Source organism: Arachis ipaensis, chromosome B6 (genome assembly GCF_059453495.1).
Source record: "Arachis ipaensis isolate K30076 ecotype BB chromosome B6, ASM5945349v1, whole genome shotgun sequence".
In the NCBI taxonomy this organism is placed as follows: Eukaryota; Viridiplantae; Streptophyta; class Magnoliopsida; order Fabales; family Fabaceae; genus Arachis; species Arachis ipaensis.
The window spans coordinates 15,222,588-15,241,475 of record NC_142441.1 but is presented as its reverse complement, the minus strand read 5'-3'; the positions used below and the strand labels follow the sequence as shown (position 1 = coordinate 15,241,475).

The window sequence follows — 18,888 nt, the reverse complement described above, 5'->3', positions numbered from 1 at the left end:
ATATATATAACCATCATCTTCTGCGCACTGCATCCCTCTCTTCCCTCACATTCTTTTAACGTTCTTTCACTCTCACACATATGCAAAACACTCTTAACTCAACCTCGTCGTCGGTCACCGCTCCCTCACTCACTGTTGCTCAAGGTTATGAAAAAACGAACTAATTATCGAACCGTTTTAGTTATTGGCATACTGATTTATTAGTTCAACTAGTTTAACCGTGGTTCAATCAAAATAATTATTTTATAATTAAATAATAAATAAATATATTAAAATATAGTTATAATCTAATACAAACTTTAAAATATTATCCAAATTGAAAGTATTACATCAACCACAATGTTATAATTTCATTCAAATACAAACTCAAAAATTAAATAATAAAAGAAACAATCAAACATAAAATGTCAACATCAAAGTTTGTCATCAATTATCAAAATTCGTAAAGTTTGTCATTGTTCTAAGGATTACCTGAAACAGATGGTTTTGGGCCTGAACGTGAAGTCAAGACTCCTTTTGGGATAGTTCTAGTGATGAGATGCCGTCGTCCGAGGAAACTCCTTGCAAGGTCGTCGAAATAAGTTATAGACCTGGGTGGTAGGCTATCAAACCACTTTATTGCCGCCTTGGTTAACGTCATCGGAAAACCTTTACAACGAGTTGCGTCCAATGCGTCAGCCAAGTACATTAAAGTTACTTAGATGGTGTATCGGGTCAGTTGTTCCATTATAGAGGTCTATGTCTAGACTTTTGAAGTTTTGGGAGCCTTAGCCCGTATGATCTCTTATGTGAATGGATCTTCACATCAAAGGGGGATTTTTTCCCAATCAGCATGGGTTCTCCGACTTGAAGATCAGTCTCTAGCTTCTCGAATTTTTCTTCCAAATCCCTTCGTCGTCAGTTTTAGGCAGGTTTTTAGTAGATTGGGTTTGAAGTATACTTGAGAGTGTCAGGATATTTTATAGGCGTAAATGTAGAGTCAATAACCACCTTTTAGAGTAGCTCCACTTTTGATGGTGGATAATCGTTCCCTTTGTTAGGAAGGTTATTAAGATCTCCCTTCTAGATGAATGGAAGAAATTGTAAGAGTTAATTACTGATTCGAGTAGGTAGGGGTGGTAATGCCGTCGTCGAGCCCGACTTTCATAAAGTTGGATAAGTGTTGGTGAAACCCTTATATGTTGATTGGGCTTTACTTATTTTTTGGCTTAACTATACACTGGGTCAGGATATAAACAATAACAATTACCACTTTGATGAAAATCAATATCAATATCATTTAACGAAATATACAACACGATATGAATAAGTTAAAAATTAAAATAATTGTAATAAATGATCAAAAAAGAAACTATAATACTTACGCAATAAAATATAAGGATTAAATATAAAAAAAGACCAAATATCAAAAAATATATATATATATATATATATAATTTATGATATTATATATTATAGATTAATAAAAAGCAACCATAAAAATATTTATTAGTTTAATTATATCTTAATTTTTAATTTAAAAATAAGTGTATTTTATGTAATTTAATTATTAATATATATAATTTAGATTTAATGTATTATATTAGTATAATAAGAAATATATAATTTTTTTATATAATTTATCATATAACAAAATGTTTTAAAAAAATCATATAAATAAGACAAAAAAATAAAGCTGGGCATATCAACGTATGGGCCTCTAATAGCCCAAATCATGTTAGCCAGTTACCTTAATATAACTTATTGTAAATCCTAAAAAAATTAAGCTAGTATTTGGTTAGAGAGACATATATATTGAGATATAGATGAGATATAGATATCGTAGTACATATTTATTGTTTGTTTGTTGAGACACAAATTTTCTATAGACATAAAAATACACAAATATATAATATTTGTGTACTGCAGTAAAAAGTGGAACACAAATTTTTAGACATAGACAATCTTTTTTATATTTATTTTTCAATTCTACCCTTTTAGATCTTCTTTTTCTTTCTTTCATCAAAAATATCTTCTTCCTCCTTCTTCCATTTCTCACCTCTCTCCTTGAGTACAACGGATATTTCTTGTTCTTCTTAGTGGAATGTTTCTTACTTCGTTAGCTTCTTGGATTAGACTTTTCTAGTACAGGTGATAAAAAAAAGAGTAGAGAGGTATGATGACGGCAGTACAAGCTAGCGAAAGAGTGGCGATGATGACGATGGAATGATCTACGTTGGTAATGATATCGGCGGTTGGGTGCGACTGCGCAAGGAAGAACTGAAGAAGATGGAAATAGAATCATTTATAGACTCTAGAGTTTGCACTTTAATTCTGATGTGAAGATATTGATGAAAATTTGTAGCACATAATGAAGATTGTGAATTTTGATTTGGTTTTCCCCTTTCACGAACCCAAAACGAAGCAATTTAGGCAATATTTTAAAAATCAATCGGTTTCTGGTTCGATCCAACCAACTAATTTTCGGCTGATTTTTCAGTTTTTTTGGTGTCCAATTTTTGCATTAGGCTAAGTCGTTCTTTGTACTGGTTTCCAGTTCGACCGATTCACCCGACTAGTTCGAATCGATTTTCAAAACATTGTTGTAGCTGCCTCATCGTCGCCCTACTAGCTCAACAACGTCGCTGTCTTCTGCTTCACGCTCGTTAATCATCCTCGCTGCCTCCTAATCGAACTTCCTCGTCGTCACCGCCTCCAGAAGAATAGTCATCACCCCTAGCAGCGTCATCGCTGTCTCCAGCAACCTTTTTGCCGCTCATCATTGCTGCTTCCTACACCCTCGTTGTCGTCACCACATCATTCTTTTCTTTTGTCGTCATCACCTCTCGTTTGTCGTCATCTTCTATACTAAGTCTCTTTCTCTTATTAGTTTCGTAAGTTTCTTTTCAATATTTGAGGACTTAGGGTTTGTTCAATTGTTTGACATGGTTAACTTTCTGAGCTTCTATTTCTGTTTGTTCAATTGTTTGTACAATTGTTGCTAAATTTTTATTTGGAAGTTTAAAATTTATTCCATTGTTAATTTTGTATTTGAAATTGATTGATATTAAGTGTAGCAATTAATCTAGTATTAAAAGTTTTTGCTAGATTAGCCTCGGAAGACAAGAGGATATTATGGATTGTATTTGTATTATGATGGGAATTATGTTTTTTTTTTTTTTTTTTTTTTTAAAAAATCCATGGAGATCAGATATCCAACGGATATTGGGTACTCGTTATCAGTCGCAGATACGAGGCGGCGACAAGGGAACTTTTTGAACGCAAGGCCGGGGGCATATTCCCGTCCCATGGGACCCGTTCCCATTCTTAGTATTAGCCTTTTATATTTGACATGAATAGCAAATTAAACTTATAAATCGAACTGGTAGTTTATCTAAAAAATTGTATGTATTTTTTAATTATAAGATAAATTATATTTTTTGTCTTTAAAATTTTTAAAAAAATTTAAACATTCATTTAATGTTTAATTTGTTTCAATTTTGCCTTTACCATTTAAAGTAAAATTGAGTCTAATATTTTTATCAATTTTTTTTAAAATCATTTTTTTTCTCATCGTATTATCCTATTATCATCATCATCACATTTTTGTTCATCATCGTCTTTATCGATACATCATTCTCTCTCAATTTCTCTCATCATCGTCGTGATTCTCCTCCTTAATGTTTGCTTTACTTTTATTGCCACCAAAAATCAATGTTCACCCCTTGACAATGTCCTTACTTTTATACTCACCTTCTTTTGCCAAAGAAATCAGTTCTCTTCTCCAACTCTATTGTAAATCTTCACCCTAGTATGAAGTTTTTAGTAAATCGATTTTACATATCTCAATTTATCATATTTTTCAAATTTTCTAATAAATTGGTTTAAGAAAAACTGATTTATTGTACAAAGTTATTTTTCTACTTAATCAATTAAACTTAAACCAATTTACTAGGTTTTCTTGATAAATCATTTTAAGTTAAATCAATTTATATAAGGATAATTTTGAAACGAAAATTAAAACAAGACAATCTCGTAATATTAAACTCCAACCATTTTAAAAGAGTGTTTATCCTAAACATTAGGAATATTTTTAAAATTTTTTAAAAATTTAAAAGATCAAAAATACATTTTACCTTATATTATATTATCAGGTATATTATTTATACACCATATTCATAAAATAATATAATTCTCGTTAATTAATTATATATTTAATTTTTTAAATTAACAAAATAAGAAAATTATGCAGCGATTATTAAGAAAATATTAATTTAAAAATAATATCTATTATAAAGAGTATAGCAAAATCATTTTATATATATAATCTCTGAGGTGGAAGAATTTTTTCTTAAAACAAAGAAGAATTAATTGATAGATTATAAATAAAGAAGAATTTATTGAATAAATCTCTATAGTAGTCTTTGATATTTACTTAATTATTCAATTTGATTTTCGATGTTTTAATTTTTTTTTATAGTGATCTTTCACATTCAACTTCATACACTATAATAGTCTCTAGAATTATTTTCGGTGCTAACTCTACTGACGGAATGCTGATGTAACTACTCTCTACTACACTTTATAAACGAGACTCACTGCCACCACCCCAATGGTGATGCCACCACCCCCAACCACCATAACAACCACCCTGTTGTGACCCTTCACTTTAAAGACCCCATTTTATTCAGACACCCTTTTCCTACCAACACCAACAATGGCTTCTACAAACTCCACCAACCCCACAAACATCGCCATTAAAGCTTTAATAAAACGCTTCATCACGGTTCGAACCAAAGCCAGAAAGGGGAAGGGTGCCTAGTATTGGACCCATCTCGAATCCATTCTTGTTCGAAACCCCGATTTTGGCACTCCTAAGTCAGTGAAACTATCTGTGTGACTCTGTCTTCTCTACTTCCAACCCTTCAAGAACAATTGTTGAGCATCTCAAGAGGGGCATGCTTCTCAACTTTCTTCTCTGCTTCCAATTTCTGTCGGCAAATGCTTGCTTCCAGATGAGGAAAAGATAATCTAACCCACAAGTTTAGCGCCATTAGTGTCGTCGCAACACAAACAATTGCAAAAAACTGAACCCTAGCCTTTTGCTATTGAAGAAGAAGAGAAGAAGAAGAAGAAAAAGAACGATAATGAAAGTGCAGAAGGTGAATGAGTTTCTGTGTTTGATCAAAAACTATTTTTTGACACACATTTGCACTCAAACGACATCGTTTTGCCCAACAATGGATGCCAAACCAAAATGACGTCATTTTAGTTAGCGTGGTAAAGAATAGCCACTAAGCACTCCGTTAGCTAAGTCAGCACCGGAAATAAACCCAAGGATCACTATAAAAAAAAAATTAGAACCTCAAAAACTAAATTGGATAATTGCGTGAATATCAGGAACCACCATGGGAATACTTCGGGAATTTACTCCAAGTTGACCACAATCCATATCGTAGGTCCGTCCATTAGTGATATGCCACCGAAAGCCCAAGGTAAATGGATTAAAAAAATATGAATGTTGCTTCCCCTTTCAATGTATTTACTTGATAGCAATCTCACTTGGGAACGATAACAAAGTCATTACGAGAATACTTTAAATCTATGTCGTTTTCACTCGGATCATTGCCCTCTCTTAGTTCGGTGCCTCGGAGCCCCGGTGAAGAGGGGTTCCAGCCCTTTCAGATTTTAGGTGGCCTGGCATTTCATCCGGAATATAAACCATTCATCAAAAAAATATGGGACAGAATTTTTACTGCAGGGTGTATTCAAAGGAGTATATACTCGATTCAGAGTGCTTCGTTAGAGTTCAATTTTAAAGTCTTTGGAAACATTTTTGTCAACAAAAGAAATCTTGAATTTCAATTAGAGGCTGTTCAAAAATGGCTGGAATTTAGTGATGATGCTGAACTGAGGGAAAAGGAGGAGGATTTAAGGGTAGTGCTGAATACTATTTTGGCTCTGGAAGAATTATTTTGGTTCCAAAAGTCTAGGGAGCAGTGAGAGTGAGTGTGATATGGGGATCATAACACTAAATTCTTTCACTTACAGACTATCATTCGAAGGAAATCCAACAAAGTCCATGGAATTCTTATTAGTGATGGTTCTTAGACTACGGATCAGGATGCTCTGAAATCTGAGGCTCTGAAATTCTACAAAAAGCTTTTTTGTTCTACTGAGTAAGTTGATCTTTCATGTTTGGGAGTGGTTCCGTCTCCTAAGCTTAGCCCAGATGCTTGTGTTTCTCTTACTCAGTCGATTCCTTCTTGGAAGTTAACCAAGCAGTTGATAGCATGAGTCCCTTGAAAGCTCCTGGTCCTGATAGTTTTCAAACGTTTTTCTTCAAAGAGTATTGGGAGGTCGTTGGTCGAGATGTTTGGCAAGACGTGCAACGAGCCTTTCTTGGTGGCCCCTTGAGTTCGTCCTTGGTTGAAAATCTTATAGTTTTTATTCCCAAGTGCAAAACCCTTGGTGTTTTCAAGAATTTTTGGCCTATTAGACTCTACAATGTCATCTATAAGATCATCACAAAGGTCTTGGTTAACAGGTTGCAACCCTTTCTTGATGAGATAGTAAGCCCTACTCAAGGGGGCTTTATTCATGATAGGGATGCTCCAGATAACATTATTGTTGCTCAGGAAACGCTACATTTTTTTAAGAAGACCAAGTAAAAAAAAAAGAGCCAGTACTTTCAAAATTGATTTGGAAAAGGCATATGATAGAGTGGATTGGACTTTTCTTGCAGAGTCTTTGGGTATTTTTGGTTTCTCCTAGTGCACTATTAATCTGATTATGAATTGCGTTCAAGCATCCAACTTTTCCATCTTGTGGAATGGTGCAAAATTGGAGGTTTTCCAGCCTAGGAGGGGGCTTAGACAAGGGGACCCTAATTATAGTAAGATTATTTAAAAATAACGTAAAGATGACACATTTTTTTGGTTAATCAGAAGCTAAAAAGAAAAAAAGTATGCGTCTAATAATAAATAATTAAAATAAACAAAAATTTTAAAAAAATATAAAAAAATAAAATGTATAAATAAAGATAAAAAAATAAAAAATAAATAAATTATAAAAATTGTATCCTAAACATGAGAGGAGGAGGGAGGGAGGGAGGAAGAAAGAGAGAGAAAAGAGAGCAAATGAGTAAAAAATATTTAATCTTGTATAAATAGATGGTATTGAGAAAAATAAACTAATTAAATTAATTCATATATTTCGATATTATATTTATTATTTATTAAATAATTAAATAATTTGATATTTACTCCAATCAAATCAAATAAATAATATAATTAACCAAATTAATTAATTGACATAATTAATTATAATTAATTAATTCATATAAATTATAATAAATATTGAGATTTGAATGTCTAATCAAATTAATTAATTGATATAATTAATTAATTATAATTGATTTACTTTAACGAATTAAATGAAATAAATCAAAAAACACCTCAAGAGCATGCCACATCAATTTCATCATTAAGTACAAAAACCCAATTTTTATATAATAGAATACATAGATAGATAGATAGATAGATAGATAATAAAGATATTTTCTTAAATTAGTATAATTATGTATTATTCATTAAATATTAATTATAATATTGTAATATAATTATAATAAAAATATTTTTCTAAAATAAATTTATTTAAAGAAATATAAATTATATTAATAATCGGTGTCATTATCATATAATTATCATATTATATTATTAATATTATTAATATTAGGATAAAGTATATTTTTTATCCTTGAAATTTGACAAAAGTTTTAAAAATACACCTAAGTTTTATTTTGTTTCAATTTTATCCCAGAAATTTTCGATTTGCATCAAATACACCCCTGACGGCTAATTTTTCAAAAAAATTTAAGACCAATTCAACAACAATTTCACAAGAACAACCCTCAACACAAGCAAATCAAGCATAATTTTCATGCATTATTGTTAGATTGATCTTAATTTTTTTGAAAATTTAGCCGTCGAGGGTATATTTGATGCAAATCGAAAACTTCTGGGACAAATTGAAACAAAATAAAACTTAAGGATATTTTTAAAACTTTTGCCAAATTTCAAGGACAAAAAAGATATTTTATCCTTAATATTATTATTATTATTATTATTATTATCAATATAATTAAAATAATTAAAAATATTTTTGATTGATAATTGATAAGTAGTTTAATAATGTATTAAATATTGATTTTATATATATATAATAAAGATATTTTTTAAATTAGTATAAATATGCATTATTACTTAAATACTAATTATAGTATTTTGGTGACTTTCAAATTTTTTTGGTGACTATACTAATTATAGTATGATTATAATAAAGATATTTTTATAAAATAAACTTAGAAGAAAAAATAGTACATTCATTTTGGCAGGAAAATGAATTCATGAAAAATCGACATCTCACTTCCATTAATTGGGAGAAAACACAATTTTAATATATTAAGTAGATTTTAAATTTTTTATTTCATCAATTAATTTGATAACCGATTCAATTTTTATAACTTTGTTATTTTTCTTAAAAACTTATTCGATCCCTAATGCTTCTAGTTTGGTCTTTCTCTTGATGATTATATGTACTCAAATTCTCAAATATATTATAGTTAAATAACACTTCCTGATTCCAAAAACATGTACAATATTAGTAAAGATAATTTTATATTTAACTTCCATGATCCCATCCTGCACTTGCCCTCTCCTAAAAAATATAGCTCCCATTTTGCAGTTAATTATTAGAATAATAATGTACGAACTCATTTTTATACTTTCGTAAATTCTATAGTATCTAATTTTTACTTAATTTTTTTAAAATATTAAATTTTTAAAATTTATTTATTTATATACTTTTAAATTAAATATTACCTTTTTAACCATTTTTAATAATTTAAACACTATTTTTTTAATACCGTAACAATTAACTTATATTTTGACACTATATTTTTAATGTACTAATGTAGTACAAGAAAAGAAGAAAGAAAACAAATTGAGTATCAAATTCATAAATATAGGCTCTTCAGTAGTGTTTGTGAGTTTGGTAAATTTACAAGATTAAAAATTTAGGATTTTGGGTTCTTTTTGACAACAGATTGGGATTAATATTTGTAAACTTTAAAAAAAAATGCCATTCTCTTTATTATACTGTGAGTTATTTACTCCTGCTTGGTTCTCTTTTAACTGTATTTAGGCTTTTATTTATCTTTATTTCTATTTATTGCATACTGATGAGTTGTTTTGGCGTTATAAGTTTTAACGTTATTTTTGATCTTATCAATTTGAATTGAAATTTATATTCTTTAGGTTAAATTAGTATTCCAATTTTATGGACTTAGGCTTATTTAATGTTCAATCAGTCTCAATCACTCGCGAAATTGCAACAACGACAATATCATCATCTTCCTAGCTAAAACTCCTACAACAACATCTTTATCACTATTTGTCTATTTCTCTCCTCAAATACGACGTCGCCTCTTCTTCCACATTTTCTCTTCCTCAAGTACGACAGTGGTCTTGCTCTTTCTCAGTGTCATCTTCCTCATTTACTTTTCCTTCTTCGATTCTTCTCTCTTGCTGTCTCTCTCTTTCTCTCTCCTTGTTGTTCTGCTTTTCTTAGTGATGCTGCCCTCTCTTGCGGTGATGCTGCCCTCTCTTCCCGTCCTCTCTCACTCTCCAAAGTAATTACAACAACAATAAGCAACATCTTAGTGACTCCTTCCCTCCTCCAAACCTCCCAAAATAGACCTTACGTCTCACCCTCTTCATCTCAGCCACAACAATAATCAGTCATAATCATCCATAATAAGCAATTCCACAATTTCTCAATACGATTTTTTTAATAATCTAATAAAAATAGAATTCAAAGAGAAAGAATGACAAAGAGAGGAATTGGAGAGAGAGCTCCTCACCGAATCACTGCCCTGGAGAGAGAAAGACTGTCCATTGTTGGCTTACTGCGAGAGAGGAGAGTAAGGCGCTGCAAGACAGATTTCTGTGATGAAGGGCGGCGAGCAAGTAGTGACGGCGATGGCGAATCTGAGAGAAAAGATCGAGAGATCTGCTGTGAGAGTGAAGAGGGTAAAGAACTGCGAGATCCGCTTCTGACGACAAAAGAAGGGCGGCAAGCAAGCAGCAGTGGCAACAACGAAGTTCTGTCATCAAAGACAAAGAGAAAATGGTGTGGGTTGATGAGCAACTATTCTGTGTGTTGGAGAAGTAAAAGTGAGAAGAAGGGAGAAGAAAAAAGGAGTAGGGAGTGGGGTATGAGAGTGCAAGATAGAGAAGATCGGAAGACAGTAGTCATGGATTCAAAGTGAGAGTAAAGAGGATGAAGCTTAAGCTATTTCTAGGAGATTTGGGAGAGGGAGAAAGTGAAGGAGAATGAAGGAGAAGGAGAAAAAAGATGTAACAGAATCCTTTTAACAGTTCAATCAACTTTGTTAATAGAACAAATTTTTATTTACAGACCGATATTTTTGTAATATTTTTCAATATTTTAAATATATTTTTGTCGATCATAAAATGGAAATTATTTTTGTCAACATTTTAATAATTTGAGGATAAAATTAATAATTTATTCTTATTATGAACATCAAATTAAAGCTTACTAATAATGTTTTTTAATAGGAGCACAATAATTATGTTTTTTTCTTAATACTATTCGTGGATCAAATTAGGGGTGGCAACGGAGCGGGTAGGGGCGGATTTTTGCTATATCCGACCCGCCCCGCACTACAAAAACCTGCACCAAATCCATCCCGCCCCTACCCGCTGGTAGTAAAATGTTAAACACTAATCCTCTCCTGCGGGTATTCGCCCCGTCTCTACCCGCCCCTATAATTATTAAATCCAACAAATAAAATAAAATTTTAAAAATTATATAACTACCATCCCGTCCCGCCCCATTAAAACTCGTCCCGGTGCGAGAGTGGGTAATTACTCACCTCGAACGGATAGGGGCGGGGTGGGTTAGCCCGCTTGACTCTTTTTTTTTTTTTGAAAACTAAAATTCATCAAAACTAACCAAAAAATAATAATTAAAAAATCAAATACAAATAAAAAATAGTCGAATTATAATATAATTTTTTAACTTTTTTTTTTAAAATTTTAACTTCAATAAAATTGTTCAAAATAATATTTGTCAATAGAATCATTTCTATTTTAAATGGTGTGGGTTGATGAGCAACTATTCTGTGTGTTGGAGAAGTAAAAGTGAGAAGAATTGAGAAGAAAAAAGGAGTAGGGAGTGGAGTATGAGAGTGCAAGATAGAGAAGATCGGAAGACAGTAGTCATGGATTCAAAGTGAGAGTAAAGAGGATGAAGCTTAAGCTATTTCTAGGAGATTTGGGAGAGGGAGAAAGTGAGGGAGAATGAAGGAGAAGCAGAAGAAAGATGTAACAGAATCCTTTTAACAGTTCAATCAACTTTGTTAATAGAACAAATTTTTATTTACGGATCGATATTTTTGTAATATTTTTCAATATTTTAAATATATTTTTGTCGATCATAAAATGGAGATTATTTTTGTCAACATTTTAATAATCTGAGGATAAAATTAATAATTTATTCTTATTATGAACATCAAATTAAAGCTTACTAATAATGTTTTTTAATAGGAGCACAATAATTATGTTTTTTTTTTAAATACTATCCGTGGACCAAATTAGGGGTGGCAACGAGGCGGGTAGGGGCGGATTTTTGCTCTATCCGACCCGCCCCGCACTACAAAAACCTGCACCAAATCCATCCCGCCCCTACCCGCTGGTAGTAAAATGTTAAACACTAATCCGCTCCTGCGGGTATTCGCCCCGCCTCTACCCGCCCCTATAATTATTAAATCCAACAAATAAAATAAAATTTTAAAAATTATATAACTACCATCCCGTCCCGCCCCATTAAAACTCGTCCCGGTGCGAGAGTGGGTAATTACTCACCTCGAACGGATAGGGGCGGGGTGGGTTAGCCCGCTTGACTTTTTTTTTTTTTTTTTTTTGAAAACTAAAATTCATCAAAATTAACCAAAAAATAATAATTAAAAAATCAAATACAAATAAAAAATAGTCGAATTATAATATAATTTTTTAACTTTTTTTTTTAAATTTTTAACTTCAATAAAATTGTTCAAAATAATATTTGTCAATAGAATCATTTCTATTTTAAAAAATAAGTCATATAATTTGAGCATATATTAATATATACGAAATTGTAAAATAAAATAAATAAAGTTAATAACTAAAAGAAGAATAAAAAAATGAAAAAAAGTGTTTAAAAATTCTATAATTATTAATTTTATAATAGTAATCACTCTTTTATTTAATAAAAAAAGAAAAATAAAAAATTTTCGGCCCGGCGGACTGGCCCGCCCCGCCAATATGGCAGTGCGGGTTTGGCAGATTTTTTTAATTTGACGGACTCCAAATCCTAACTCGGCCCGCCTTTTTAGCGGATTTAGCGGATCGGCCCGACGAGCTCGACCCGTTTTGCCACCCCTATCAAATAGTATCATTTGAATAAATATTTAAGTAATTAGTAAAATCTTCAATGGTGAGATCAGAGGTAACTAAGTAGTTATTTATAATTATATTATATACGTGTTTCTTTTTTTTTTTTTTTTTTTTATACTAAAACCATCCATCTGGGAATTTGTTATCATAGTGTATTGAGCATTATGCTTTATGAAGTGCGGCAAAACAGTGTTACGAAGAAGGTAAAGGTACAAAATTGTGGTGGTGTGCTGTGGAAGAAGATAGGAAGGGTGTCATGTCCCAATAAGAGGGAGGAAAATAAAATGGAATTTGAAGAGGGGCTCCTGTGATGACACGTGGCAATCCGTATAAACGGAAGCATATTTGTCCCCCTCCGTTTCGCCTTGGCGGAATTCCCTTATCCTGATGATGATGACGTCATAACAAAAACAATCCACTTTATTGGGTCCAAATTCATTCATGGTCCTGGGCCCCACCCCCCCTTGGCTTTGTCGCGTTCCTCTTTCTCACCTCGCACTTTAGCATTTGTCTCCTACCATTTGCTACAGTGCGCATCCTTCCACCTTCTTCTTATCCTTCACCCCTCACACTCTCTCTCCTCTGCTTCTTTTCTTCTCCCCTTTTTTTTCCTTGTGGCAGTGATTCTGAACTCTCCACATTTATCATGTGAAGTTGCGAGAGCTTGCTTCTCTTCTCAGTTTCTGACTTCTGATCCGTCTCTCTATCTTCGATCTCTCTCGTTTCCGATTCCGATGGCTGAAAGTAACCAACTTAACCTCAACGAATCCAAGGTTTCTTTGCTCCTTCTTCCCACTTTTTGTTAAGTTTTTATCTCAGATTGTTGCGTGTTTCTCATGGTTTTGAGAATCCGAGCTTGTTTTCTTGCTCTTGCTTACTACTAACCTGATCACTTTTCTAATTTTTTTAATATTAATGAATTCTGCTATGATAATACGCCTGATTTAGGTATGTACTTTCCTGGATTCTGATTAGTGTTATGATTTTTGTTAACAGCTTCAGATTGTTGTTTTGGTTCTCTTTTTTCACATCTCAGCAATAAATAAATAAAAAAGAACCCGCTTTTATTTTTGTGGCTTATGTTTCTGATTTGTGTCCAAGATGAACCCGTTTTTTAGACGCTGAGGTTTTTACCCTTGAATGTTTTTTACTTTTTGGCCCTTTTGAGGTTAGATTTTGTCACTTATGTCTGCTGATTTTGGTAGTTCCCACTTTTGTGTAGCACTTAAGATGCTCAATCTATAGTGTCTTTGGGTTCAGCTTATGCTTGCCAAAACCTTTCCTTTATTTGCATTTATAATTTGTTTGGGGTTCCTTTTATGGCTATTATCTTATAGTGCTATCTTTTTTCCTATTTGATGTAGATGGTGGTTCCGCTAAATATGTGGGTTCTTATCTCCAATTTTAAACTGGCTTACAATCTTCTTCGTCGCCCTGATGGAACTTTCAACCGGGATTTAGCTGAGTTCCTTGATCGGAAAGTACCTGCCAATGCCAGCCCTGTCGATGGTGTGTTCTCGTTTGATGTTGTTGTTGAGCGTGAAACTAGTCTTTTTAGTCGAATTTATCGGCCTGATGAGGGAGAAAACCATGCAAGGACTCTTGTGGACATTGAGAAGCCTGTAAACTCTGAGGTTATTCCTGTAATCATATTTTTTCATGGTGGAAGCTTTGCACATTCTTCGGCTGATAGCGCTATATACGATACACTTTGCCGCCGGTTGGTAGGAATTTGTAATGCTGTTGTGGTATCAGTAAATTATAGACGTGCACCCGAAAACAGGTATCCTTGTGCGTATGATGATGGTTGGACGGCTCTCCAATGGGTCAGTTCTAGATCATGGCTCCAAAGTAGGAAGGACAAGAAAGTTCATATATACTTGGCCGGTGACAGCTCTGGTGGGAACATTGTACATCATGTTGCACGGAAAGCAGTAGAATCTGGAGTTGAAGTAATGGGGAACATACTTCTCAACCCATTGTTTGGTGGGGAGGAAAGAACTGAGTCTGAAAAGCGGTTGGATGGGAAATATTTTGTTAGAATTCAAGATAGAGACTGGTATTGGAGAGCTTTTCTTCCAGAAGGGGAAAATAAAGACCATGAGGCATGTAACCCATTTGGCCCCAAAGGAAGAAGCCTCGAAGGGATTCCCTTCCCGAAGAGCCTTATAGTGGTAGCTGGTTTAGACCTTGTTCAGGATTGGCAATTGGCTTATGCAAAAGGGCTTGAGAAGGCTGGCCAAAATGTGAAATTACTATACCTAGAGCAGGCAACAATTGGCTTTTACTTGTTACCAAACAACGAGCACTTCTCTACAGTCATGGATGAGATAAAAAGTTTTGTGAGCTCTGACCGTTCATAGGCTTAACTTTCATCTGATTGCAAGGACAGGTTAGAAGATTATGTAGGCAATTGTTATGGTACTAGACTTTTTTTAACCGAGTTGTGCTTCTATTTTATACTATAGGACCCTGCTCCCTGTTATTTGGCACTTCTCTGGTTTGAGATGTGTCATGATATCGGTGTAACCTGCATATAGCTGCATGAAGTTTTCCGGTGCACATCATCATCAATACCACTGATGTGGATAGGTAAGATATTAGGACAAAGGGAGCCATGACTGTCTGTTGAACCGTTAAGTTTAAGATTACCTAGTCTTTTCAGCCAAGAAGAAGGAAGACAGCAATGTGGACGTGACCTTGTGATAGGTAATCAGTGGGGGTGCGGTTTACATAGTTTATAGTTTATTTATATAATATATATAGCTAATTTTGGAAAACTGATAGTGAAAGTGTCGAATGGCATTATGGTGGTGTATGATTATACCTGTGCTATATTCATGTAAGCTTGTCAAGACTGTTAAACTGTTAGTATATTAATTAATGGGGTTGTCTTTCTAGTTCAACGATGGACAAACTCTGCCAATGTAAATGGAATATATATATATTTTCTGTCTAATGTTGAAACTTGTATTGGTAGTATGTTGGTTTCTGTTTATACATCGTATAGTTGGTCAGTGTGTGAATCGTTGTTCATTATAAAAGAATAATAAAGGTTATGGAAGGATGAACATTTGTGTGTACTTATTGCAACTTCTTGTCTTGGCCATGATTGAATATTAGAAAGTTTGGATGGCAGAACTACAGAAGATACTGGAATTGTCTAGCTTGGAAAAGCAAAAACGCATTCATGTGTTGCTAATGCAGGGACATCCCTCTGGTCTTTCTTTTATATACAAGTGCCCCCACATCAATCACTGGGCACAGCACCCGCACCAGTGGAAACTGGAAAGCCTCCAGTGGTGGAGGACTCTTCTTGATCGATTCTTGAGTCATGCGTTATCTGGGGCCATTTATGTATAAATATAATAATAAATCCGATAAATACTTTGTGAACATCCCATATTGGACATATTGTAGTTGAAATCTTAGTTGAATTATGATAACGAACCATGTAACTGAGATTAATTAATCAGTTAGATTCATTCACCTAAATTCTAAAATATTTTCCCAAGAAATCACGATGACAGCTTTGATGGAACTGTCGGAACCATGGATATTCATTCATTATTTTCCTCATTAATCACATTTATCTGACGATGTTATGAAAGAATACGTTATACGTCGTTGGCTTAGCATTGTGTTCTGTTTTCTTGCTGCTTTTGGGACAGTTTTTTTTTATTCAAAGAAAGATTGAAAAGTGTACTTAAGGAAGGTAAGCAATTAGAAATTACAACAGCATAATGCTAATTTCATGGTACTAATTAGTTGACATACTTGCTCAGGGTTTTTACCTAATAAAAAGGCCAACGATGACTTTCTAATAATGGATTATATATGATTCAAGAGTGCCCAACTACTTGTTACTACCCTAAACCCAGTCAGTGCCCTTTGGCAACATAGGCAGCTAATGCTGCAGCCAAAATTGTAGTTGCAGAGGATACAACTGTCCACAAGCTTTTCATTTTATTTGCTGAAACCACAGAGCAATGCATCAACTCAAGTTGCTGCTTCATATCAGCCACCATCTTGTTCTTGCTCCTAAATGCCTTCTTGATTGCATTCAGTTGTTCAACATAAGGTTGCACTTCTTCTACGTCAGCCTTCTGCTCAATAGATAGCACTTCCTCTACACTCTCATTGTACTGACACACAAGTGCAGCAGTACTCTTCAACAATGCAAGTGCCTGGTTTGATTTGTTGTTGGAAAACTCAACCTTGGCTCTCAAATCTTCAGAGACTCGCCTTGCCTCGACAATGCTCTGCTGCAATGTATCCATTTCGTTAATCAATACACCCACGCGGCTTTCAATTGTCTTGTTCTTCTCAACTAGCTTCTCTTTCTCACTTATCATCTGGCTTAACTCGGTCGCCATTTCTTTGATTTTATCCTCCATTTCCTCAACTTGCAATGCCAAGCTCTTCACTTTGTTTTTCTCCTCATCATATCCCTTTTTGATGTCATCCCTCTCAAGCATTACCTCTTCAATGGAATCCTTGTAATGATTCACCTCAGATAGCAAGTGCTTGTTTCTCTCTTCAAAATCGCTGCATGATGCTTTCAACCTAAGCACAACATCTTTCAATCCATCCACTTCTCTTTGTAACTCGACAATTTCACTCTCGCGCTCAACTTTCAACATCTCAATCTCATTCTTCTCCCTAACAAGCATATCAATCTCATGCCCCCTATTCTCCAATTCTCTCTGAACCTTATCCAGAGCCTTTTGAAGGCTATCTCTTCCCTCTTTCAACATCTCAACATTCACCTCTATCTCCTCCTTCTGCTTCGCCAATGCTTCAATCTCCATTTCCATTGCCTCTTCCTTCTCCTCAGCCAATCCCAGACTCCCTTCCAATTCAAGAATCTTAGCACTCATCACTGCCTCTTCCTCGTGCAAACCGCATAATGATTCCTTGAGTTGCTTCATCTCCACTTCCATTTCACTGATTCTCGACTCCTTCGCAGTCTTCAGCTTCAAAACAGCATCCATCTCACCCCTCAACTCACCAATCACTCTCTCTGACTCAGCATTCTTCCTCAGAGCCAAGTCCCTCTCCTTCACCACCTTCCCAAACTCTCTTTCTTTCTTGTTCCCTTCAACAACCATCTTCTCCTGTTCCAGCTTCAGCTTCTTCACCTCCTCCGTAAGCTTCCTCTCATTGTTCTCGCTCTCAAAAAGCTTCTCCTTCAAAGCATTCGCATCGGCGACAACACCGTCGAAATCAGCCTTGATCTGATCCATCTCAGCCTCAAGGCAGGCATTGAGCTTGTCAATCTCGTTCCTCTCGGCGACCAACGCAGCGAAGCGGTGACCGGATTCCCGAATCTGCTGCTCCATGAGAACAAAAGCAACGAGGTTTTGGATCTCGAAAAGGACGGTGTCATCAGAGGCCATGGCGAGGTGAGAATGCAAGGCGTTCTGCTGCATTGAGGAACGGTTAAGCGCAGATTGAAGAGCTTCCTTGGCTTCAAGAAGAGACTGAACCTGTTGTCTGCGGTGTGCAGTCTCTTTAAGAAGCATGGAGTTGAGGTCCTTAAGGCTCTGAAGCTTCTCGGTGGAATCATCCATAGAGAGTGGTTGTTGAGGAACTTGTTGTTCGTGTTTGGATTGGTGGGACAGTTTCTTTTTGGCCATATTTGAGGATTGTGGTGCAGAAGAAGATAACGAGATTAGAGAAGGTTTTGCTTTCGTTCTTTCTTTCTTTGTTTCTAGTTTCTAGGGTTTATGTTGATTGATGGAGATGGAGTGTCTCTGTTTATGCGCCGTTGTGTAATATAAAGCGGAGAGAGAGAGAGAGAGAGAGAGAGAGAGAGAGAGAGTCGCTTTGTTGTTTTCTTTGCCCTTTGGAATTCAAATTCAAATTTTGGGTCCTGTCTTACTTTTTCATATTGGGCCATTTGGGCTTCTTAGGGTTGTTTATACAATTATAAGGTTTGAACATTGAGATATGGACACAAAAATACAATGACATAATATTTTGTTTAGTACATGAGATATAAAAAGAGATATTGTGTCTTAAAATATTGAATTAATATATTTTATATTTTTTTGATAAGAAGGATATGCAACAAAGACACAATTTATTTTTTTATTTTTTATTATTACTATCAAATTTTTATAATTATATTTTTTATTATTTTATTTTTTATTTTAAATTTTGTGTGAAGAAAAAAATAAAGGTCAATTAAAATTTTTTATTACTTGCTCTATTTTATATTTAATTCACTATCATATAAAATCCAAAAATATTAATTTTTGTATCTTTGTTTTTTGTGTTATATTTTTTAATGTCTTATTTTATGCTGTTCTTAAAATTAAATATTTATGCCTTGGGAAAAAAATAAATTTAACTAATGTGTATTTTTAAGATACATATCAAGAGTATT

General features: G+C 34.0%; 2 protein-coding genes across 2 annotated transcripts; one reads left to right on the top strand and one right to left on the bottom strand.

Annotated features, from left to right (window-relative positions):
- Positions 1–12,884: 12,884 nt before the first annotated feature.
- On the top strand, positions 12,885–15,479 carry LOC107645864 (gibberellin receptor GID1C). The gene is made up of 2 exons (XM_016349993.3): positions 12,885–13,270; positions 13,862–15,479. The coding sequence occupies exons 1-2, from the start codon at positions 13,232–13,234 to the stop codon at positions 14,858–14,860; spliced, it is 1,038 nt and encodes a 345-aa protein (XP_016205479.1). The 5' UTR covers positions 12,885–13,231; the 3' UTR covers positions 14,861–15,479.
- A 724-nt stretch (positions 15,480–16,203) lies between these two features.
- Positions 16,204–18,258, bottom strand: LOC107645865 (uncharacterized). The gene has a single exon (XM_016349994.3). It carries the CDS (start codon positions 18,134–18,136, stop codon positions 16,379–16,381), a length of 1,758 nt encoding a protein of 585 aa, XP_016205480.1. The 5' UTR covers positions 18,137–18,258; the 3' UTR covers positions 16,204–16,378.
- Between the last annotated feature and the right edge of the window lie 630 nt (positions 18,259–18,888).

Bases quoted from the DNA above. Each gene is read 5' to 3' on its own strand.
- LOC107645864 (XM_016349993.3), top strand. From the start codon at position 13,232: ATGGCTGAAAGTAACCAACTTAACCTCAACGAATCCAAG. The intron at 13,271-13,861 runs GTTTCTTTGCTC...TATTTGATGTAG, and splicing joins TTAACCTCAACGAATCCAAG to ATGGTGGTTCCGCTAAATAT.
- LOC107645865 (XM_016349994.3), bottom strand. From the start codon at position 18,136: ATGGCCAAAAAGAAACTGTCCCACCAATCCAAACACGAACAACAAGTT.